This window comes from Nerophis lumbriciformis, linkage group LG15 (genome assembly GCF_033978685.3).
Source record: "Nerophis lumbriciformis linkage group LG15, RoL_Nlum_v2.1, whole genome shotgun sequence".
In the NCBI taxonomy this organism is placed as follows: domain Eukaryota; kingdom Metazoa; phylum Chordata; class Actinopteri; order Syngnathiformes; family Syngnathidae; genus Nerophis; species Nerophis lumbriciformis.
Window position 1 is genome coordinate 39,192,542 of NC_084562.2, and position 25,906 is coordinate 39,218,447.

The 25,906-nt window shown below is 38.4% G+C and overlaps 1 protein-coding gene across 1 annotated transcript; it reads left to right on the forward strand.

Moving 5' to 3' along the window:
• The first annotated feature begins 2,649 nt into the window (after positions 1 to 2,649).
• LOC133616111 (retinaldehyde-binding protein 1-like) lies at positions 2,650 to 25,601 on the forward strand. Its single transcript, XM_061975215.1, has 8 exons — positions 2,650 to 2,701; positions 2,883 to 2,917; positions 11,839 to 11,967; positions 12,031 to 12,235; positions 19,115 to 19,293; positions 24,741 to 24,899; positions 24,983 to 25,093; positions 25,153 to 25,601. Exons 2-8 carry the CDS (start codon positions 2,909 to 2,911, stop codon positions 25,297 to 25,299), a joined length of 939 nt encoding a protein of 312 aa, XP_061831199.1. The 5' UTR covers positions 2,650 to 2,701; positions 2,883 to 2,908; the 3' UTR covers positions 25,300 to 25,601.
• The last annotated feature ends 305 nt before the right edge of the window (positions 25,602 to 25,906 follow it).

Sequence of the window (25,906 nt, forward strand, 5' to 3'; positions counted from 1 at the left end):
TCCTGACCAAAGAGGAAAAGAATCATCCGGATTGTTATAGGCGCAAAGTTGAAAAGCCAGCATCTGTGATGGTATGGGGGTGTATTAGTGCCCAAGACATGGGCAACTTACACATCTGTGAAGGCGCCATTAATGCTGAAAAGTACATACAGGTTTTGGAGCAACATATGTTGCCATCCAAGCAACGTTACCATGGACGCCCCTGCTTATTTCAGCTAGACAATGCCAAGCCACGTGTTACATCAACGTGGCTTCATTGTAAAAGAGTGCGGGTACTAGACTGGCCTGCCTGTAGTCCAGACCTGTCTCCCATTGAAAATGTGTGGCGCATTATGAAGCTTAAAATACCACAACGGAGACCCCCGGACTGTTGAACAACTTAAGCTGTACATCAAGCAAGAATGGGAAAGAATTCCACTTAAAAAATGTGTCTCCTCAGTTCCCAAACGTTTACTGAGTGTTGTTAAAAGGAAAGGCCATGTAACACAGTGGTGAACATGCCCTTTCCCAACTACTTTGGCACGTGTTGCAGCCATGAAATTCTAAGTTAATTATTATTTGCAAAAAATAAATAAAGTTTATGAGTTTGAACATCAAATATCTTGTCTTTGTAGTGCATTCAATTGAATATGGGTTGAAAATGATTTGCAAATCATTGTATTCCGTTTATATTTACATCTAACCAGAGGTGGGTAGAGTAGCCAGAAATTGTACTCAAGTAAGAGTACTGTTACTTTAGAGATTTATTACTCAAGGAGTAGTCACCCAAATATTTACTTGAGTAAAAGTAAAAAGTATGTTGTAAAAAAACTACTCAAGTACTGAGTAACTGATGAGTAACATACACACACATATCATATATATATATATATATATATATATATATATATATATATATATATATATATATATATATATATATACACACACACACACACACACACACACATATATACATATATATATATATATACACACACACACACATATATATATATATATATGTATATATATATATATATATATATATATATATATATATATACATAGATATATACAGTATATAATTTATATTTATTTTTTTTGCCGTTTTTGTTTACATGTTAAAGGTGTTTTAATGAATATACATGCATGTTTAACACATATAGATTCCTTTCTTTCATAAAGACAAGAATATAAGTTGGTGTATTACCTGATTCTGATGATTTGCATTGATTGTAATCAGACAGTAGTGATGACAAACGTCCAGGTTTTCAAATGGAGGAGAAAAAAAGTTCCTCCTTTCTGTCTAATACCACATGAAAGTGGTTGGTTTTTGGCATCTTATATGTCCAGCTTCCATATTCGTTTTTATACACTTTACAAGAAATACATTGGCGGCAAACTCCGTAGCTTGCTAGCTTGTTTGCGCAGGCTTTCGGAGACTCTTATTTTGAAAGCGCAGGCGCGATGGAGCGGCACTTTTATTGTGAAGACAGGAACTGTGCAGTCAGTCTTTAGGCTTTTGACGGGGTGTACGGTTGAAATAAAAAATTTTCTTTTTTCCTTCACACTTTTGATTGATTGATTGGAACTTGTATTAGTAGATTGCACAGTACAGTACATATTCCGTACAATTGACCACTAAATGGTAACACCCCAATAAGTTTTTCAACTTGTTTAAGTCAGGTCATGTGACCCCTGGCTCTGTTTGATTGGTCCAACGTCACCAGTGACTGCATCTGATTGGTGGAACGGAGTGAACGTCACCAGTGACAGTATTTGTTGAAACGCAGGCACTATGAAGGTCTGTCTGACAGACCAAAACAAACAAAGCGTGCATTAACAGATCGATAAAAATTAGTCGCGAGTAGCGAGCTGAATGTAGATAAAAGTAGCGGAGTAAAAGTAGCGTTTCTTCTCTATAAATATACTCAAGTAAAAGTAAAAGTATGTTGCATTAAAACTACTCTTAGAAGTACAATTCATCCCAAAAGTTACTCAAGTAGATGTAACGGAGTAAATGTAGCGCGTTACTACCCACCTCTGCATCTAACACAATTTCCCAACTCATATGGAAACGGGGTTTGCAATTGCAATAAAATAACAAAGTTTACCAGTTCAAACGTTAAGTATCTTGTCAATTGAATATAAGGTGAAAAGGATTTGCAAATCAAATACAAAGGTCCTGAGTAGTCCTGAGTTCAAGCCTGGGCTGGGGATCTTTCTGTGTGGAGTTTGGATGTTCTCCCCGTGACTGCGTGGGTTCCCTCCGGGTACTCCGGCTTCCTCCCACCTCCAAAGACATGCACTTGGGGATAGGTTGATTGGCAACACTAAAAGAATTGGCCCTAGTGTGTGAATGTGAGTGTGAATGTTGTCTGTCTATCTGTGTTGGCCCTGCGATGAGGTGGCGACTTGTCCAGGGTGTACCCCGCCTTCCGCCCGAATGCAGCTGAGATAGGCTCCAGCACCCCCCGCGACCCCAAAAGGGACAAGCGGTAGAAAATGGATGGATGGGTGTATTCTGTTTTTATTTATCATTTACACAACGTGCCAACTTCACTGGTTTTGCATTATGTAAATGAGCCATGTTCGTTATCCACTGTGTCATGAAGTGATGACTCCTCCCCCCTTCTGGTCCTCTGTCCTTCTATGTGAACTCTTCTTCCTCCTCCTCCTGCACCACTCCCAGCCTCCGCTCCACACTGCTCTGCTCAAGGTAAGCCTGAATGATGCTCCATACTTTTATAATTCACTCATTCACAAAATCAAGATAAATCCAACCATAAAAACATTTGTTTACACTTAATATGTAGAGTGCTTGAAGAGTCTAATTCAATGAACTGGATGAATTAGCATCAAACTGTGTGACATTTGACATGGTGACGTTGTCTCCACAGTGACGCTGCTGCGAGACGCTGCAAACATGGCTGCTGTAAGTTCCATCAGATTTATGTTTGACTGATTTAAGGTGTTTTTAAAGTCGTGGCTTTAGCAGCTCCTCTAATCACATGAAGCAGATTAACCCACTGGGGTCTGCTTAGGAATGTACACACATCACTGCAGTCATGTAAGAGGTATCGACTAAGAAGGTGCTTTGGTTTAGTATGTTAACCAGAGATGACCAACCACTATGCAATTTCACTTGATTGGTCGGAAAAATTGTATGTATTATGTACAAAAAAAGTATCTTTTGTACATATTTGTCAATCAATGCCAAATGGTTCCCAACAAAAAAAAATAAAAAATCACCTAGGGTAGAAAAAAACAATATGCCATAATAATTATTGGAGTCAGAAAATGTGTTTAATAACTTTGTATGCAATGTCCTTTGTATTGGTCTCTAGGAAGGGTTCCCAAAAAGATGGATTCACATCCGAATTGCAAGTTTTATTCTTCCTGATTCTGAATCGATTCAAATTTTAAAAAATCGATTAATGATAATAATAATAATTATTATTATTGTATTTATCTTTTTTATATAAGAATACTTCTTTTTGAATATGTTTTTCTAACCTGTAACAATTGTTTTGAGGAAAAAAAAAAAAGTTTCATTGAAATCATTATACCAACTAATACAATGCGAGAATCGGTTTGAATCAAGAATCAATTCTGAATTTAATCGGATTGAAGATTCACACCCCTAGTATCTAGTAGGGTTCCCCAAAAATTACACACCTCAATTAAGATTATTTCTTAACCTGATTCTAAATCCATTCATCATTTTTAAAAATCTATTAAAAAATTGTAACCTGTACACTTTTTTGAAAAGTTTTTTATTTTTATTTTTATTTTTTTTATTCGTATTTATTTATTTATTAATTTTCATTTTTTATAATTTTTTTTTTTAATAGTGTATTGTGAGAATCGGTTTAAAATGAGAACCGTGATGGATGGATAATTGATTTTGAATCGAATTGACACCCTAAGAATCGGAATCGAATCGTGAGTTGTAAGATTCCTACTTCTAGTATCTAGTTTAGGGGTGCCCAAACTTTTTGACTCGGGGGCCGCATTGGGTTAAAAAAATTTGGCCGGGGGCCGGGCTTTATATATATATATATATATATATATATATATATATATATATATATATATATATATATATATATATATATATATATATATATATGTATATATATTTATATATGTATATATACATTGTCTTTATAATCCGTTTTGTCATTTAGCATCAATTAACATTGATGTTCATCAACATTTAACATTGTCACGTTATCGATGGGAACATTAATTTTTAGACAATATGATTGGCCTGAGCGGCTAAGAGACACCAAAGGGAAATAAGCGGTAGAAAATTGATTAGAAAGGAAAGATTTTAAAAAATGTAAATTAAAATTCAAAATAAAAACAATTTTTTTTTTTACTTGGGACTTCCCGTGGGCCGGATTTTGGATGCTGGGGGTTCGGATCCGGCCCGCGGGCCGTACTTTGGGGACCCCTGATCTGGATAAAATCATAACATCTAATCATACCTGTCAATATATGTACAGCATGTAGACGTTTTGTGTGTGTCCATAACTCAATTATAACATTGTATTTATTTTTGTCATATTTTCATAACAAACCTTTTACTTATCTGTTATTTACTGAATTTTTAAAATGTTTTTGTGAAGATCACAGCAATGATAAATATCTCTGCTTGGTCGTACAGAATATTCAAAAATAAATACATTAACTTTAGAAGTGAAAAAAACATCGCTTGTAATTCAACTTTTTTTGGTTGTTGCATTTTGTAATAATATTGTAAAACACTTTGTCGTTCATATTGCAAAACAAAAATGTTCTTGGTTACACAAATATTACTAGGGATGGGTGGGTACCTTTCACATTTGAATTGATTTTCGGTACTTTTGTGCATGTTCGAATGTGTTGATGAATGTACATTTTTAAAAATAAATGTTTGTATTTAACATTTAACACTGAGCTGCGCTGTCCAGTGTGCTTGTTTTCTTAGACTGTACTGTATTATATAGTGTACTTTGCATGCAGTTGCAGTTCCAAGACGTTAGATGGCAGTAGTATATAGGCTACAGTGTGTTGTCATAGGCAAGAAGTAGTCTTTGCCAGTAAGTTGAATGCACTATTCTTCTCTTTTGTGATTAAACTGTAGATATTGCACTTATTACACACCAGCTGTTTGATTTGAAAGTGCATCGGTACCCGGTAGTACCAACGGACTCCGGTACCTGAAAAAGTACTGAATTCGGTACCCATCCTTCCATATGGCATCAAATATCTTTAGGATTTATTTGGAAAAGTCAATCATGTCCACTACAGTGTGTTTTTGTCAGTGTATCCTAAAAATGACAGTATGTTGACTAAAACTACTTCAATCTTTAATACTACACATGTGCTTCAAAAAGACTCAAATGTCTACTTTTAAAAACCTTAATAACGTTCTTCTCTTGTGCCCATAAAAACATTTTGGCGTGTTGGATTTGTTGAACCAACCCCCTTAAAAAAAAATCACATGTCACTGAAAGGTGATACTAGGAGCTAGCAGCTACACAACAACTAAGCACACAATAGCACACAAGCTAGACATACATAATAAGTGTCCTTAATTGAACAGCAATGCAGTCTAAAACATCACATTTGTCAATATAAGCAAGTATCAGATTGCATATTACTTATACATACAAAGTATTCAAAGCTGAAGCCTATTAGAAAATATCCAGTAACAAACGTGTTCGCATAATTCAACTTGATTGCCAAAAAAACAAAAAAACATTCCAATTCAACTTAAATACAGCATAAGTCTGTCATAAGGTTAATATTACATATGTTGGGTTTTTTTCACATTGTTAGAGTAATTTCACTTGATCAAACCTTTCTAACGTTCCACATGACAAAATAATGCAGTTAAGTATGATTCGGGCTAAAATCGTATCGGTCTTATACCAGAAGTGAAACAGATGTACCCGTAATTGAAACAAACATAAAAAATTGAAAAACATTTTTAAATTTTCAGAAAATCCTTTTTCTTTTTTTTTCTTTCTTTTTTCTCTTTTTTTTTCTTTTTTTTTTACAAAATTTACAAAATATAAACGTGGTACAGTAGACTATAAGCTACCAGGAGCTAGCAGCTACACAACAGCAAACTAGGCAATGTGTCCTTGATTGAACAATATTGCAGTCTATGCATGACATTTGTTAATACAAACAAGTATAAAATAAATATGGTTGCATATTACTTACACATACAAAATCTCCAAGGGAGTATCCAGAAACAAACGTGTCCGCATCAGTCATGTTACTGCATAAGGAGCTTAACTTGATTAATTATTGTGTCACCATAAAAAAAAAATCCATATATATCAATACAGTCTGCAGGGATACAGTCCGTAAGCACACATGATTGTATTTTTTTATGAGAAAAAAAATAAATAAATAAGAGAAAAAAATAAAATTACCATACTCCATTTCAATTTAAAATACAGCATATGTCCGTCATAGGGTTAATAATACATAAGTTATTATTTTTCATACCTACCATTGTTCTCTGTTTGAGTAATTTCACTCGATTTAAAATTCAATATTACAAAAAAATAAAAATATGTATGATTTGTACTGACATCGTATCGGAACAATGCCGGTATCGGCCAATACTTGAGGCTCAAATATCGGTCTTGCACCAGAAGTGAAAAAAGTTGTACCCCTAATTTAGTGATTCTCAAACAGTGGTATGTGTACTATCCATCTAGTGGTACGCCAAATAATCACTTGATTATAGTACAGTCTTTTATTTCCCCATATGCAAACACAGTGTTGCTGTTCAAACTATGAATAATGGCCAAAAAATATTAATCATACTTGTTAAATAAAACCTCCGCCTTGTTTTTAATGAATACTTAGGCCTACTACCCTACTGTATTTTAATGTTGGTCCTTATGGTGGTGCTTAGAGGGCCAAGTGTTTTCTGATGTGGTACTTGGTGAAAAAAGCTTCAAAACTTCTGCCCAAATTGTAAAAAACATAACCTTTTTAAACTTTTCTTTTTACAAAATTTACAAAAGTTAAACATGGTGGGTTACGAGGAGCTAGCAGCTACACAACAACGAAGCACACAATAGTTGCATAGTATTTACACATATAAAGTCTCCAAGGCAGAAGCGTATTAGAGAGTATTTAGTAACAAACGTGTCCGCATTATTCAATTTACTGTGCCATGTGCTTAATTGAATGAATTATTGTGGCCATGAGGTGTTGTCAAAAAAAAATAACACTCCTCTTCAAAAGCATAAATCTGTCATAAGGTTCATGTTTTACATAGCTATCATCGTTCTCGTCGGAGTAATTTCACTTGATCAAAACTTTTCTAATATTCCACATTACATGATAATAAACATGTGTAAGATTTGGGCTGATATTGTATCGGCTCAAAATCTGTATCAGCCAACAGTCAAGGCTCCAATATTGGTCTCATACCGGAAGTGAAAAAGTTGTACCCCTAATTGTAACAAACATAACATTTTAAACGATATTATAATTTCAAGAACATCCTTTTTTTCTTAAAAAAATATACAAATATAGCCTACTAGGAGCTAATAGCTACACAACAACTAAACACACAATAGCACACAAGCATAATAAGTGCTGTTAATTGAACAATATTGCAGTCTAAAACATGTGGTTAATTCAATGAATTGTTGTGGCCACTAGGTTTTGCCAAAAAACGAATTAACACTCAGTAGGGTTAATGTTTTTCATACTTACCATTGTTCTCGGAGTAATTTCACTTGATCAAAATGTTTACATTTCCCATTACATATATATATATATATATATATATATATATATATATATATATATATATATATATATATATATATATATATATATATATATATATATCTGCGATGAGGTAGCGACTTGTCCAGGGTGTACTCCGCCTTCCGCCCGATTGTAGCTGAGATAGGCTCCAGCGCCCCCCGCGACCCCAAAGGGAATAAGCGGTAGAAAATGGATGGATGGATGGATGGATATATATATATATATATATATATATATATATATATATATATATATATATATATATATATATATATATATATATCAGTGACGTGCGGTGAGGTTGATGGCTGGTGAGGCACTGACTTCATCACAGTCAGATTTACAAACATATGAACCCTAAAGAGTATCTTATTCACCATTTGATTGGCAGCAGTTAACGGGTTATGTTTAAAAGCTCATAACAGCATTCTTCCCTGCTTGGCACTCAGCATCAAGGGTTGGAATTGGGGGTTAAATCACCAAAATTGATTCCCGGGCGCGGCGCCGCTGCTGCCCACTGCTCCCCACTGCTCCCCTCACCTCCCAGGGGGTGATCAAGGGGATGGGTCAAATGCAGAGGAACAATTTCACCACACCTAGTGTGTGTGTGACAATCATTGGTACTTTAACTTAACTTTAACTTTACACATACAAACTGGAGCACACAAAAAAGCACATTTAATAAAAAAAAACGTTATTATGGTCTTACCTTTACTTATAAATGAAGTCCATGCGCAGCTCCTTTTGAACAAAAGCATCGATAACTTGTTTTTAGAAGTCTTCCTTATCTTTCTTCAGTTTTAAAAGTCTCTTTGTCTCGATGGAGATCTTCCTTTAATTATTACCTCCTGCTTCGATTGAAAGTCCAGTTTAGAAAACTGTTTTATTTTAGATATGTAATCCTCCATGTTAATAGTCCAGGCGAGAGGAAAAAATAAACGATCGCTGCTAACTGTTGCTGCTTGTTGTCACTTATTCTGCAGCCGAGTAGTCGCATGAATGATCTCTGGGATCACTACCGCCCTCTACCACCAGGAGACGGGATTACTGCGAGCCTCACACAGGGCGTCTTTTGCAGCCGTTTTATGATTGCTCAGCACAAGAAATACGTTACACACATACAGTTGTTGACAAAATACACTGTACATTATATACCTCAGCTAACTAAACTATGTAAATGTATAATATAATTCATATAGCAATACGGTCTCACTGCACAGCAGGCCAGCAGTTAGCCAAGTCATTGCGCAATCCATGGTGAGGCTCAACTGAGTGACGTGCCTCAACTGGCTGCTGATCACCGCAAGTCTCTTCTCAGTATTTGAACGGCAAATGTGAAAATTCAGCGATTTTGAATAAAAATAATCTAAAACTGGTGAAGTTAAATGGAAAATAACTTTATAGTATAATCACTGGATACATATAACAATTAAAAAAAATTTTTTTTCTTTTTACATTTTTTTTCTTTCCATGATGGCACGTGAGGCCCTGCCTCACCTGCCTCTAGTGACTGCACATCACTGATATATATATATATATATATATATATATATATATATATATATATATATATATATATATATATATATATATATATATATATATGTGTAAATATGGGAAATGTAAACATTTTGATCAAGTGAAATTACTCCGAGAACAATGGTAAGTATGAAAAACATTAACCCTACAGAGTGTTAATTAGTTTTTTGTATGTATGTGTATGTATATGTATATATTTATGTATGTATACATGTGTATGTATATGTGTGTGCGTGTGTATGTGTGTGTATATATATATATATATATTTATTTATTTATGTATATATACAGTATATACTGTATATATATATATTTATGTATATATGCAGTATATATATACACATATGTATATATGGTTATATATATGTATATACCTGTGTATTAGAGATGCGCGGATAGGCAATTTATTTCATCCGCAACCGCGGCAGAAAGTCGTCAACCATCCGCCATCCACCCGATGTAACGTTTGTTCAGAACTGCATCCGCCCGCCATCCGCCCGTTGTTATATATCTAATATTAATAAAAAAAAAAAAAAAAAGGGTGAAAACTACGCGAATTGCACCTTGTGCAGACAAGATTTTTCGATCGGACACGGAGGAATTAGCGATGTAAAAGACCACGTTGGGACAAAAAAACACAAGTCTAATATGCCGTTGCTAGCGATACAAGTGGAAAACTTTCAACGTTTTTCGTCGCCCAAACAGATTCTTTGGATGTGATAAATGCCGAAGTTTTATTTACGGAGGCAATAATTGAGCATGGACTTCCAATCGCACTGGCTGATCACATGGGACAGTTAATAATGTAATGCAACATTTAAAAATCATTACGCGGTGTTCGCGATCCCAAAAATAAACTTTTCTTGCATGATAATGTCCAGAAAAATTCGCTTTATATTACTATAGAGTCCTTTTAACGAATGAGTTTGATGGTTTATCACAAACCTTAAATGAAAGAAGTCCTTTGTTCTCCTGCAGCATGGCCTTGCTTTGTGTTTGGTGCGCCATCCTGTCGGCTGTATTTCACAGCACGACATACTGTTAAAAGTGTTTATACTATTTATACTTTCAATTAACAAATTGAAGTCTTGTGAAAGGTTGACAGGATAACTGGCATTAACTGTCAAAATAATTTCAAACTATTGAAGTTAGCTTACAGAATAAACATGTCAATCAACCCATATGATTTTTGCTGTAATATTTTTGTTTTGAAAAGTCACTGTGACTGATAGAAAAGTGATGGTTTTAGCAACATTTTAACCTGTCTGAATGCTAATAATCATTTTGCGAGCAAGCAGGTAAGCTGCGCGGGCGGAGCGCGCGGAGTGACCCATGTTACGAGCCCCCGGCCACGGGGGTGGCGGGCAGGTAAGCTGCTTACCTGCTGCGCGTGACGCCGGCCGCGGCGAAAGCGGACGAGGCGGGGTGTCGGTGCGGTGGGCGCGGTAGTGACCCTGGACGTGCGTCGGGCCCTTCTCGCGGATCGCCTCAGCTACGGCTCCCGGTGGGTCCCTCTCGGGGGAAGGAGCCTCGGTCCCGGACCCCGGCGAGGCGTCCCTCCGCTCCGTAAAAGTGTCCATCTCTTTTCTTTTTTTTTTCTTCTGTTGTGGCATATGCTGCAGGTGCCTGCTCGTTTTTCGTATGTGGGTAACAACATTTAACTATGTATATATATTTCCCAATTGGTTTAACTGCCACCCGCAAAAAAAAAAAAAAAAAAAAAAAAAAAAAAATCTAATTAATCCGCCCGACCCGACCCGCGAGCGGATAAAATCTTATTTTTTTAAATTTCATCCGCCCGATCCGCGGATAATCCGCGGACTCCGCGGTTGTGTCCGCAAACCGCGCATCTCTAATACAGACATACATATATACACACATATATACATATATACACACACATATATATATATAGATATATGTGTGTGTCTATATGAATATAGACACATATATACATACATACACACACACATATATATATACATATATATGTCTATTTGTATATAGACACATACACATACATATATACACACATATATACATATATACACACAAATATATGCATGTGTATACACACACACACACACACACACACACACACACACACACACACACACACACACACACACACACACACACACATATATACATATATATATATATATATATATACACAGTATATATATATATATATTTATATGAATGTTGTCTGTCTATCTGTGTTGGCCCTGTGATGAGGTGGTGACTTGTCCAGGGTGTTCCCCGCCTACCGCCCGAATGCAGCTGAGATAGGCTCCAGCACCCCCCGCCACCCCGGAAGGGACATCCGGTAGAAAATGGATGGATGGATATACACACACATATACAGTATACACATACAAACACAAAATAACAACATTATGTGCTATGCACTTTAATATCGGTATAGGTCAAGACTCAAGGCGCCGATTTTGGTATAAAAAGTCGCATGTGGCTTGGCTCAATAAAGATTGGGCTTAACATAAATGTTCCTCCGTCACTCAGACCGGATCTTTCCGCATGGTGTCAGAAGAGGAGCAGGCCATGCGGTCCAAGCTGGAGCATCTGACAGTGAAGGATCACGGGCCCGTGTTTGGACCATGCCACAAAATGCCAGGCCACACTGCTCAAAAGGTCATTTGTGCTACTACTGAAGTAATCGAGAAGAAATCACACTTAAACGTGTTTTCGTGTCAGGCCAAAGACGAGCTGAGCGAGACCGAGGACAGGAGGGCGTCATCCATCAAAGACCTGCGGGCCATGATGAAGGACAGGGCCGCCGAGGGGAACGACCTGACCAAACTGGTCCTGGAGCGTCTCGGGGACAAGCCGGACTCTCTGATGCTGCGTTTCCTCAGGGCCCGCAAGTTTGACGTCGTCAGAACCCACGAGCTCATGAAGGGTAAAAGCGTCTTCCTATCATCCTCCGCATTATTTTAGCATTGTGTGGATTCCGCAGGGGCCTCTTTTGTGCTCTCGTTTAGCACAAATTCTGTCCGTGGGTGAGACAGGGAGCCATGTGTTTGTTAATTGGGGTCTTTGATAGGACCCTCACAAAGACGTCCTTTGTGTCCAACTGGGACAGCGTGTTTATTTTACACGTGAACTCACTCTGGTTCTGCTGGGAACTTCACAGTGGACTGTACTGCTTATGTAATTACTGCATCGCTTGAAAACTAAGTTAGTACATCACTTGTTTACAGCGCAATTCAACATGTCCGAAAAGGAGTAGGAAAAAGCTGGTTTTATTTTTAATCTGGCCCCTTCTTCATGTTTCAGCAATAACTGATAGTATGTTCACTTAAATGTACAAATATAGCCTACTAGGAGCTGGCAGCTACACAACAACTAAGCACACAATAGCACACGAGCATAATAAGTGCTCTTATCTGACCAATATTGCAGTCTAAAACAACACATTTGTTGTCAATATGAACAAGAATGAAAACAAATATTGTTGCATATTACCTAAGCATTCATAGTCCACAAGGCAGAAGCCTATCAGAAAGTATCCAGTAACAAACGTGTCCACATCATTCAATTTACTGTGCCATGCGCTTCATTCAAGGAGTTATTGTGGCCACTAGGTTTTGCGAAAAAACAAATTAGCACTGAATAGGTTTAATGTTTTTCATACTTACCATTGATCAAACCTTTTCTAATATTCTACATTACATAATAATAAACGATTGTAAGATTCGGGCTGATATCGTATCGGCTCAATATTTGTATCAGCCAACACTCAAGGTTTCAATATTGGTCTCGTACCGGAAGCGAAAAAGTTGTACCCCTATTTGTAACAAACATAACATTTTAAAATATTTTTTTATTTCAAGAAAAGCCTTTTTTTTTTTCTTACAAAAATGTACAAATATAGCCTACTAGGAGCTGGCAGCGACACAACTAAGCACACAATAGCACACGAGCATAATAAGTGCTCTTAACTGACCAATATTGCAGTCTAGAACAACACATTTGTTGTCAATATGAACAAGAATGAAAAAAAGTATTGTTGCATATTACTTACGCATACATAGTCCACAAGGCAGAAAGTATCCAGTAACAAACGTGTCCGCATCATTCAATTTACTGTGCCATGCGCTTGATTCAAGGAATTATTGTGGCCACTAGGTTTTGCAAAAAAACAAATGAACACTTAATATGTTTAATGTTTTTCATACTTACCATTGATCAAAACTTTTTTTTTTTTCTTACAAACATTTACAAATATAGCTTACTAGGAGCTGGCAGCTACACAACAACTAAGCACACAATAGCACACACGTATAAGTGCTCTTAATTGAACAATATTGCAGTCTAAAACAACATTATTGTTGCATATTACTTACGCATACAAAGTCCACAAGGCAGAAGCCTATCAGAAAGTATCCAGTAACAAACGTGTCCGCATCATTCAATTTACTGTGCCATGCGCTTAATTCAAGGAATCATTGTGGCCACTAGGTTTTGCCAAAAAACTAATTAATTATTTTTCATACTTACCATTGAACAAACCTTTTCTAATATTCTACATTACATAATAATAAACGTGTGTAAGATTCGGGCTGATATCGTATCGGCTAGTGATGGGTCCGGCAACACCGATGCATCGGCGCATGCGTCGAGCTCATAGAGCGAAACCCTGTGTCGGTGCGCGTACCGCTTTTAGAAAGTCACGTGACCGATCATGAGCTGTTTTGGTCACGTGACCGATACGCGAACTGTGTCGCACTCCCGCCTCCTCTGTGCCCTGTGAGCGGGTCTTTTCTACAGCCGGAGAAATAATAATTAAGAAGAGACGACTGAAGTGCTTTGTACCGAGGATGTCGTTGTGGCTTGTGCAGCCCTTTGAGACACTTGTGATTTAGGGCTATATAAATAAAGATTGATTGATTGATTGATTGATTGAAGTGTTGATATCAACCAAACCTACCCCCCCCCCCCCCCCCCCTATATCCCACACCCCGGATTGTAAATAATGTAAATAATTCAATGTATATACTCTGATGATTAACTTGTGTGATGACTGTATTATGATGTTAGTATATATCTGTATCATTAATCAATTTAAGTGGACCCTGACTTAAACAAGTTGAAAAACTTATTGGGGGGTTACCATTTAGTGGTCAATTTTACGGAATATGTACTTCACTGTGCAACCTACTAATAAAAGTCTCAATCAATCAATGAAAGAAATCGTCTAAAATTGAATACGTTGGAAAAACGTTGTTTTTTTTAAATAAAAATGTGTAAAAAATTAATTAAAAAAAATCCCAGTCCACAAGCATCCTCATTCACAACACGTTCTCTTAGATTTCCATGTTATGATACATGTTCACATTTTTTTATTGACTGTATCTAAAAAAGATGAAAATATATTTTTATTTAAATGAAGATATGAAATAATCCTAAATGAAATACAATGACTTGGTTTATATTATTGTATATACTAGGTCATAAAATCAGTGTCAGTTAAGTCGGTCCATAGGTTGCCTGTAGGGATTTTTAATGTCCAGCAGATGTCAGTATTTAGTGACACAGTATCGACACAGTATCAATACAGTTTTGCAATGTGTCGAAACGCTTCATGACGCCTCATCAACCCATCTCTAGTATCGGCTCAATATCTGTATCAGCCAACACTTGTTGTGTAGCTGGCAGCTACACAACAACTAAGCACACAATTATGTCAATAACTGATAGTATGTCTACTTAAATTTGCTTACACTTATGTGATTATTGCATCTTTTATAAACATAGTGGGAGGGTATATATTTTCAAGTATTTCTTATATACATATATATATATATATATATATATATATATATATATATAAATAATTCGTTCATGAATGAGTATATCCGTTCGGCCACAGTGTTCAATGGAGAAGTCTGATCTACAAAATGTGCAGGCAGCATATCCCTTCCCCTTCGTTATCCCATTGATAACGGAGACATATATAATAGTCTCCCTTTCAGGTGAGAGAGGACGCTAAGGGCAGTGCCTTTAAGGCACGCCCCCAATATTGTTGTCCGGGTGGAAATCGGGAGAAATTCGGGAGAATGGTTGCCCCTGGAGATTTTCGGGAGGGTTGGCAAATATGATTCTAGCACTACCGACAAATGGAAGGACACTGCAGCAACTACAGTGGGCGAACACGTCCAAAAGATGGCGCCATAGCACAAACAATAAAAAAAAAACATTCTCAGTTTGGTTTTGTTTTGTTATTATGGCCGTCGGTGAAGAAAAATCCATAAATTAGCCGCTCCATCTTATAGGTCGCAGGGTTCAAAGTGCAGGAAAAAAGTAGCGGCTTATAGTCCGAAATTTCGTAAACTGTGCTATCCATGCACCACCTAGTGTTATGCCAAATAAGCATTTAATTAAATATTCAAACACAGTCTTACTGTTCGAACTGTGTGTAAAGTTACAACGGCCCAAAATATTAAATATGCTTGTTAAATAAAACCTCCGTCTTGTTTTTAATGACTACTTAGGCCTACTACGCTACTGTAATCTAATGTTGATCATTAGAGGTGGTACTTGGTGGAAAAAAGTTTGAAAACCACTGCTTTAGTGAATGCAATGCGCTTTTGACACATACTTTTTATGCGGGGTTAATTGAGGGTTGTGAACACTCAAACACACGCACACACACACACACACACACACACACACACACACACACACACACACACACACACACACACACACACACACACACATACACGCATTAACACACTCTGGTTAATTGGGGCATGAAAAGCGCATACAGCAGGACTGTACATGTTCGGGAACAGCAACATTCTTGTTAAGGGGCATAACCTTAAAGGGGAAATGCACTTTTTTGGAAGTTTGCCCATTATTCACACTCCCTATGTGAGACAAAAACACATGCCTGTTACGGTTGACTAAGGGAGATGACGGCTCAGACACCAGGGGGCAGTAATGTTCAATAATTTATTATATATATATATATATATATATATATATATATATATATATATATATATATATATATATATATATATATAATAAAGCTAAACAATACTAATAAACTAATCTAAAGAATTGGAGTGTGACAAAATCCAAGAGTGTGTATGGTGTAAGACTATGTGTGTAGATTAGCTGTTGAGTGTTACCGTAAATGTTGAACGAGAGACGAGGAAGTCCATGGGACAGAGGAGTCTACAGGTCCGAGTCCAAAGCTGGGGAAGTCAAGGATCGAGGGAGGCAGTCAGAGTCCAGAGGGAGATCCAGGGAAAAGTGAGACGCACAGCTCACTTTCAAGACGACGGAGGGTACTGCGGGGTCGACACGAGAAAACACACACTGAAAACACGGAGGGGAAAACAGAGAGAGAGCAAGGTTGCATCAAGCATCAGATGATCGCTTACTGTACGCCAACAGAAGATTATATTCCGGCCCGGGATGGCAGGTTGAGCAGGCTTAAGAAGGCAGCTCTCTCATCAGAGGCAGGTGCGCTGATTGCCAGTGAATGATTGCAGCTGGCGGCTGCTGCAGGGCGGAGACGCGCCCGGCGCGTCCCTGGATGTGCGCAGCCGTGGGCGTGTCCCGAGGTGCGACAAGCAGAGCGCAAGGATGAGGGCGCATTAAAGTAAAAAGTACCAATGATTGTTACACACACACTAGGTGTGGTGAAATTTGTCCTCTGCATTTGACCCATCCCCTTGTTCACCCCCTGGGAGGTGAGGGGAGCAGTGAGCAGCAGCGGTGGCCGCGCCCGGGAATCATTTTTGGTGATTTAACACCCCAATTCCAACCCTTGATGTTGAGTGCCAAGCAGGGAGGTAATGGGTCCCATTTTTTATAGTCTTTGGTATGACTCGGCCGGGGTTTGAACTCACAACCTACCGATCTCAGGGCGGACACTCTAACCACTAGGCCACTGAGTAGGTATGGAATGCGCCCTGGCCGTGACAATGCCGTTCGCATTTTGTGCATTATAAATAAGGAAAAAATGCTAGTAAGAGGCGGCCAACAATGCAGGTAATGGGAATACCATCTATTCCGCCAATAAAGCGCTCTAAAAAACATCCAAAACCCCCCAACACAATTTTATACAGTATACATGTTATAGGTATAGTGTATATGTAATGTAGTAACGGGCACATTACTAATAACATGCAATGTTTACAGAAGTTTATCAGTTTAAGCATTACTGTAACTTCTTTCCTGGACACGTTGATTTTACCATCGCTCCTTCTGTCAACCTATAGAGCACTTTTCTGTGTTTCACACCACTAATGGCAGACTTTGTAAGCCTTGGCGCGTTATTGCTAAATGTTACAAATAGGAACATAAAACAGTGACTTGCATTTCCCGGTCACAGTGGCATGCTGACTGATGGGATGGGTGTATCTTTCAGCACTTTGCCAGAGTAATCCTCACCCCTCATAAAAAAAAAGCTCCCTAGCAATGTTGCGATGGTCTTTTGCTGTGTTCCATTTATTGAGAATTATACTGTATCAATGTGGTAGTGTATGGATTATTTAAAGTTGGAAAAATTGGTGCCACAACCTGCCATACAAATGAGATGCGTACATTTTAACCAAGCATTAACTTTTTCCTAACTGAAACGCAATACAGACTAGGGTTGTACGGTATACCGGTATTGGTATAGCATCGCAATACTAATGAATCATATTCGGTACTATACCGCCTCTAAAAAATGTAAACAAACGCCAATAGTGGATCTACACCTGACATCCACTGTAATAATACCAAGTACAGGAGCGTATCTAGTCAATACTTAGCATCACAAAATCTTTTTTTCGTTTAAAAAAATGTTATATTATGTTTATTATCTCAGGAAATATGTCCCTGGACACATGAGGACTTTGAATATGACCAATGTATGATCCTGTAACGACTTGGTATCGAATTGATACCTAAATTTGTGGTATCATCCAAAACTAATGCCAAGTATCCAAACAACAGAAGAATAAGTGATTATTACATTTTAACAGAAGTGTAGATAGACCACGTTGAAAGAGAAAATAAGCAGATATTAACAGTAAATGAACAAGTAGATTAATAATTAATTTTCTACAGCTTGTCCTTAATAATTTTGACAAAATATTAGAATGGAAAATGACACAATATGTTACTGCATACGTCAGCAGACTAAATTAGGAGCCTTTGTTTGTTTACTTACTACTAAAAGACAAGTTGTCTTGTATGTTCACTATTTTATTTAAGGACAAACTTGCAATAAGAAACATATGTTTAATGTACCCTAAGATGTTTTGTTAAAATAAAGCCAATAATGCCATTTTTTGTTCAGAAAAGTATCGAAAAGTACCGAAAAGTATCGAAATACAATTTGGTAACGGGACAACACTAATACAGACATAGCTCAAGCTCCTTCTTTATTTTATGGCAGGTCGCAACCTACGTTATTAGCAGCTCTAGCTAGCTAGTAGTAATGTGAGCAAGGCGATGTGTCACAACGCCGGAAAAGTAGTTCCTCGGAGTTAGCTCTTACAATAGCAATGTCAACATTGCTTGGTTGACATGCAGGTCATGGCAACTACTGTATATAGAGCATTGTTGCCGTTTTTAGAATGTTTTCAGAGCTCAGTGTTAGCCGTCTCTTACTAGCAGTTTTTCACTATTGAGAATGCACACAAAGACGTGTGTTCTTGTCTCACAAGAGTATGGCTGAGGGGCAAAATAAAATAAAAAAAAGTGCAGTTCCCCTTTAACCGAGACAGTGCACACACAATAAGAAGATGCAATGTTGACGTTTGTGTTTCAGGCTACGTACGCTTCAGGAAGGAGTACCCGGAGCTTTTTGAGAACCTAACCCCTGAGGCGGTTCGCAGCACCATCGAGGCGGGCTACCCCGTGGTCCTGCCGAGCAGGGACAAGTACGGCCGTGTGGTTCTGCTCTTCAATATCGAGAACTGGGACCTGGAGGAGATCACCTTTGATGAGGTAATACCACCGCCATCACGACGTAAAACCATAAAAAAATATACAAAAATGCAAATAAACATTGTGACCATGTTTGAAGCAATGCTAAATGACCAGTTAGCTACAGTATATACACCAGTGTTTTTCAATCTTTCGTGAGCCGAGGCACATTTTTTTCATTGAAAAAAAATTTAAATTAAAAAATGAAACTCAGCAACTGATATTGACAATAAAAAGTCGTTCTCGCAATTGTTGGATATGAATTCAAACCATAACCAACCCTGCATCACTATAGCTCTTGTCTCAAAGTAGGTGTACTGTCACGACCTGTCACATCACGCCATGAGTTATTTTGAGTTTTTTGCTGTTTTACTTCTTGTCTTGCGCTCCTATTTTGTTGTTGATTGTCATGTCCTGTACGGATGTACTTTGTGGACGCTGTCTGCTGCTCCACACGCTGCAAGTCTTTGCTGTCGTCCAACATTCTGTTTGTGTTTACTTTGCAGCCATTTAAGTTTTAGTTTCGTTTTACAAACCCCGTTTCCATATGAGTTGGGAAATTGTGTTAGATGTAAATATAAACGAAACACAATGATTTGCAAATCCTTTGCAACCCATATTCAATTGAATGCACTACAAAGACAAGATATTTGATGTTCAAACTCATAAACTTTTTTTTTTTTTTTTTGCAAATAATAATTAACTTAGAATTTCATGGCTGCAACACGTGCCAAAGTAGTTGGAAAAGGGCATGTTCACCACTGTGTTACATGGCCTTTCCTTTTAACAACACTCAGTAAACGTTTGGGAACTGAGGAGACACATTTTTTAAGCTTCTCAGGTGGAATTCTTTCCCATTCTTGCTTGATGTACAGCTTAAGTTGTTCAACAGTCCGGGGGTCTCCGTTGTGGTATTTTAGGCTTCATAATGCGCCACACATTTTCAATGGGAGACAGGTCTGGACTACAGGCAGGCCAGTCTAGTACCCGCACTCTTTTACTATGAAGCCACGTTAATACAACACGTGGCTTGGCATTGTCTTGCTGAAATAAGCAGGGGCGTCCGTGGTAACGTTGCTTGGATGGCAACATATGTTGCTCCAAAACCTGTATGTACCTTTCAGCATTAATGGCGCCTTCACAGATGTGTAAGTTACCAATGTCTTGGGCACTAATACACTCCCATACCATCACAGATGCTGGCTTTTCAACTTTGCGCCTATAACAATCCGGGTGGTTCTTTTCCTCTTTGGTCCGGAGGACACGACGTCCACAGTTTCCAAAAATATTTTGAAATGTGGACTCGTCAGACCACAGAACAGTTTTCCACTTTGTATCAGTCCATCTTAGATGAGCTCAGGCCCAGCGAAGCCGACGACGTTTCTGGGTGTTGTTGATAAACGGTTTTCGCCTTGCATAGGAAAGTTTTAACTTGCACTTACAGATGTAGCGACCAACTGTAGTTACTGACAGTGGGTTTCTGAAGTGTTCCTGAGCCCATGTGGTGATATCCTTTACAAACTGATGTCACTTGTTGATGCAGTACAGCCTGAGGGATGGAAGGTCACGGGCTTAGCTGCTTACGTGCAGTGATTTCTCCAGATTCTCTGAACCCTTTGAGGATATTACGGACCGTAGATGGTGAAATCCCTAAATTCCTTGCAATAGCTGGTTGAGAAAGGTTTTTCTTAAACTGTTCAACAATTTGCTCACGCATTTGTTGACAAAGTGGTGACCCTCGCCCCATCCTTGTTTGTGAATGACTGAGCATTTCATGAAATCTACTTTTATACCCAATCATGGCACCCACCTGTTCCCAATTTGCCTGTTCACCTGTGGGATGTTCCAAATAAGTGTTTGATGAGCATTCCTTAACTTTATCAGTATTTATTGCCACCTTTCCCAACTTCTTTGTCACGTGTTGCTGGCATCAAATTCTAAAGTGAATGATTATTTGCAAAATAAAAATGTTTATCAGTTTGAACAACAAATTTGTTGTCTTTGTAGCATATTCAACTGAATTTGGGTTGAAAATGATTTGCAAATCATTGTATTCCGTTTATATTTACATCTAACACAATTTCCCAACTCATATGGAAACGGGGTTTGTATATAGCCATCCCTAAGCTTCAATGCCTTTTGTTTATTTTTGGTTTAAGCATTAGATACCTATTTACCCGCACACTGCCTCCCGACATCCATGCTCCCAACATCTACAAAGCAATTATCTACCTGCTGCCACCTATTGATATGAAAGAGTATTACACATTTACTCTGCCGAGCTCTAGCCAGCACAGACACTCAACAACGGCACATTTGAGGATTATAATTACTGATTTGCATAAAAACGTTTTAACCCAATTACGTGAAATTACATAATCTCCCACGGCACACCAGACTGTATCTCACGGCACACTAGTGTTCTGCGACACAGTGGTTGAAAAACACTGATATAGACAATACTGATAAACTGTGATTTAAACATAGGCTCAAGGAGAAAATGAAAAATGTTGACGTTATGGCGCCTGCTATAGCAAGCTCGGTCAGACGAATGTGGTTGGATGAAGAGACAACCTGCTCCTGTCGTTTAAGTGGCATCTGCCTTCAATCCTCACTCTGCAGGCCCTGGGCAGATCAAAATGACATGGCAACACATAGAAGCCTGATTTTCATTGGACAAAAGAAATCCAACAAACATAGACATACATGCTACAAAATAAAGCTAATGGACTGTTGGTAATAAATCAATACAATTTTATGGATCGCATACTAGAATTTAAATTATAAATGTAAGGCAATCCTTCTTTTGATAGTGTTTGGGCCTGAAGAGAAGGCCTTGCTGGCCCTGACCCCTGGTGTCACCACTACTGTATTGATACTGTATGTACTTAAAAGGCCATTACGAAAACAAAATTAGCCTGAGATATTATGCACCAGTGCAAACTACAACCACAATAATAAATATATTATACATATGTATAAATATAAATAAATATATATATATATATATATATATATATGTCTTAATAAGGTTATCCAAAAAATAGTGCTCGATACCGTAGTAGAGCGCAATATATGTATGTGTGGGAAAAAAATCACAAGACTACTTCATCTCTACAGGCCTGTTTCATGAGGGGGGGTACCCTCAATCATCAGGAGATTTTAATGGGAGCATTCACATACCATGGGGGGAACCCCCTCATGAAACAGGCCTGTAGAGATGAAGTAGTCTTGTGATTTTTTTTCCCACACATACATACATATATATATATATATATATGTATATTTTATATATATATATATATATATATATATCCACACACACACACACACACACACACACACACACACACACACACACACACACACACACACACACACACAGGCATAAGCCTTTAGCATTTTTTAAATGCCCCCCCCATACTTGACTTTTCAGTATGCGGCCCTTGGTCTTGACTTCCCACTGCGTTGTAAGTTTTTCCTTGCCCTTTTGTGGGCTCTGAACCGAGGATGTCGTTGTGGCTTGTGCAGTCCTTTGAGACACTTGTGATTTAGGGCTATATATTAAATAAACATTGATTGATTGATTGATTGATTGGTGGAAAAAATTTAGACACCCCTATCCTAAAATATTAGAAGCTCACAAAAAATATACTTAAAATATAAACAATATGTGGTTAGTTAATTATAAAATAAAATAATGCTAACAAATTAATTATTTTGAAAATTACAACCATAATAAACAGAATATGTAACTGAGCGTCACTTTTTTTCATACAGGCAGAATTTTTGACACACCATTTTATTTGTATCAGTGATATTTTAATTCTATTCTTACATGGGGGAAATGCAGACAGTAAAAATGTTAGAAAAAGGAGCAAAAAGTTGGTATGTAATGAGAAAAAGCTGAAATGTTCTAACTTATAATTATTAATAATATTCTTAGTTACCAATAATAGAAAGCTGATACAATATCTGTTTTAGCATGTTTTTATATAGAAATATCAATACGGCTCCCGCATACTTTGACTTTTCCGTATTCAAGATTCAAGATTGTTTATTGTCATATGCACAGTTAAACAGACAGTTTGCCGTACAATGAAAATCTTACTTTGCTAGTCCACCCTTCAACAAGTCACACGGTACTTAGCTAAAAATAAAAAATAAAAAATAAAATGTATATACAAGGCACAGTAAGTAACATAACATTATTGCACATTCTGATTTACAGTCAACAATATAAATATGGTGGTGACATTTGGTCACAGCAGCAGTTAAAGTGTCTTTAGTGAAAAGTGTCTACAGTGATGGTTCACAGTTCGGGGGTGGTCATGGTAGCTGTCTTTTGTTCAAAAAGATAAAAGGCTAGCATTCACAAGTTAGCATTCACAAGCCTGATGGCCTGTGGGTAGAAACTGTTTGTCAGTCTCGTAGTCCTGGATTTCAGGCTCCTGTATCGTCTGCCTGATGGTAGGAGGCTGAAGAGACTGTGCTGGGGTGTGTACTGTCCTTTATGATGTTGTGTGCTCTCCTGGTGGCCCTGGTAGAGTACATGTCCTGTAGTGAGAGGAAGGCTGCTCCTGATATGTACTGAGCAGTTTTAACCACTCGCTGGAGTGCCTTCCTGTCCTTAGCAGTGCAGTTTCCATACCAGACCGTGATTGAGCTGGTAAGGACACTCTCAACCGTACTTCTATAGAAGTTACTGAGAATTTTGGGTGGCATGCCAAATTTTCTCAGCCTTCTTAGGAAGTACAGTCGCTGCTGGGCTTTCTTTATTGTTTGTTGGGTGTTGTGATCCCAGGTGAGGTCCTCGCTGATGTGGGTCCTGAGGAATTTAAAGGTTTTCACCCTGTCCACCTTTGTCCCCCCTATGTACAGAGGTGTGTACTGTGCACTCCTTCTCCGTGGGTCAATAATCATCTCCTTGGTCTTGTCTGTGTTCAAGGAAAGATTATTATCCTGACACCAGGCCACCAGTTCCGCTACCTCCCTTCTGTACGCTGCCTCAGCTCCCCCGGTGATCAGTCCGACGACCGTAGTATCATCTGCAAACTTGATGATACTGGTGTTGTTCTGGGAGGCCACACAGTCGTGTGTGAAGAGGGTGTACAATAGGGGGCTCAGCACGCAGCCTTGAGGGGTCCCTGTGCTTAGAACCTTTGTGCCTGATGTCTGGTTGCCGATTCTGACTGACCGGGGCCGGTTTGTGAGAAAGTTCAGGACCCAGTCACAGAGAGCCGGTGTCAGACAGGCGGCCCTTGGTGGGAAAAGTTTGGACAGCCCTGATCTAAAGTATTGATATTCTAATTTGAGGATCGATATTAGAGCATAAAAATCCGGTATTACCAATATTTCAGTATCGATCCGCACATCACTAGTGAGACCCTGACACGGTAGCGTTTTCTAGCTGCAGCATCTGCCCCCCCTTCCCCCAAAATGTCTGATTATCCCCAACGATGTGTCAGATCCTGAGAGCCTACTGTGTGATCCTGGAGAAGCTGCTTGAGAATGAGGAGACTCAGATCAACGGCTTTGTCCTGATCGAGAACTTCAAGGGCTTCACCATGCAGCACGCCTCAGGGATTAAACCGGCTGAGCTCAAGAAGATGGTGGACATGCTTCAGGTCGGAACATAACACAGAAAAGTAACTATTACTTTTTTCAATTATTTAAAAAAAATTTGATTCAAGAACATTTTTGCCTGCAGGATTCCTTCCCGGCCCGTTTCAAGGCGGTCCACGTGACTCACCAGCCTTGGTACTTCACCACCACCTACAATGTGGTCAAGCCTTTCATGAAGAGCAAGCTGCTTGAACGGGTATGAAGGGAACTAGTCCACCCAGTCCTAACGGTGCTAACGGGTACCTTGGTCCTCAGGTGTTTGTTCACGGGGAGGAGCTGGACAACTACTTGAAAGAGTTTGATGCCGACATCCTGCCCGCCGATTTTGATGGGAACGCTTCCGTGGCTGATTGCCGAGCCATCGCCACCAGGCTCTTTGGCTCTGAGGACACGGCTCTCTGAACCAGGACCTGGTTTGAAGCTATAGCGCCACCTTTAATGTGCGCCCCCCCAAAAAAGAAGTGTCTAGATTTAGGATGGTTCACAGATATGGATACTTAGATAATACAGAACGACTTGTTTGTGTACAGTTGAACGTTTAGGCAGAAGGAGTTGGATTTGCCGTAGAAATGACATTTAAAGCTTGTGCCTGCGGTTCTGACCCATGATTGCTGATATTTGGAATGGTTCCATTTTAGGATTTTAATGACGAGTAACATGAGGAGAGTTGTGACGTGACTATGAATAAACTTGCAATGTATCGAACAAAATGAGATTGTCTTTGTGTTACTGTACATTCTTTGGTCATAAGTTGTCGCGGGCAAGGCGTGAATGTAAGTACATATTTATTTAAACACTAACAAACTACAAAAAAAGGAAGCAAACAAAAGGCGCGCACAATGGCGGAGAACAAACTTGGCTAATGAAACAAAACTTGCACAAAGGCAGAAACTATGAACAATAAACAAAAACACTTACTGTGGCATGGCATGAAGCATGAACTATAACAAACAGAAATCTCACGGGTAGCAGCGGTAGTATGGATGGATAGGATAGATAATGTCGCCAG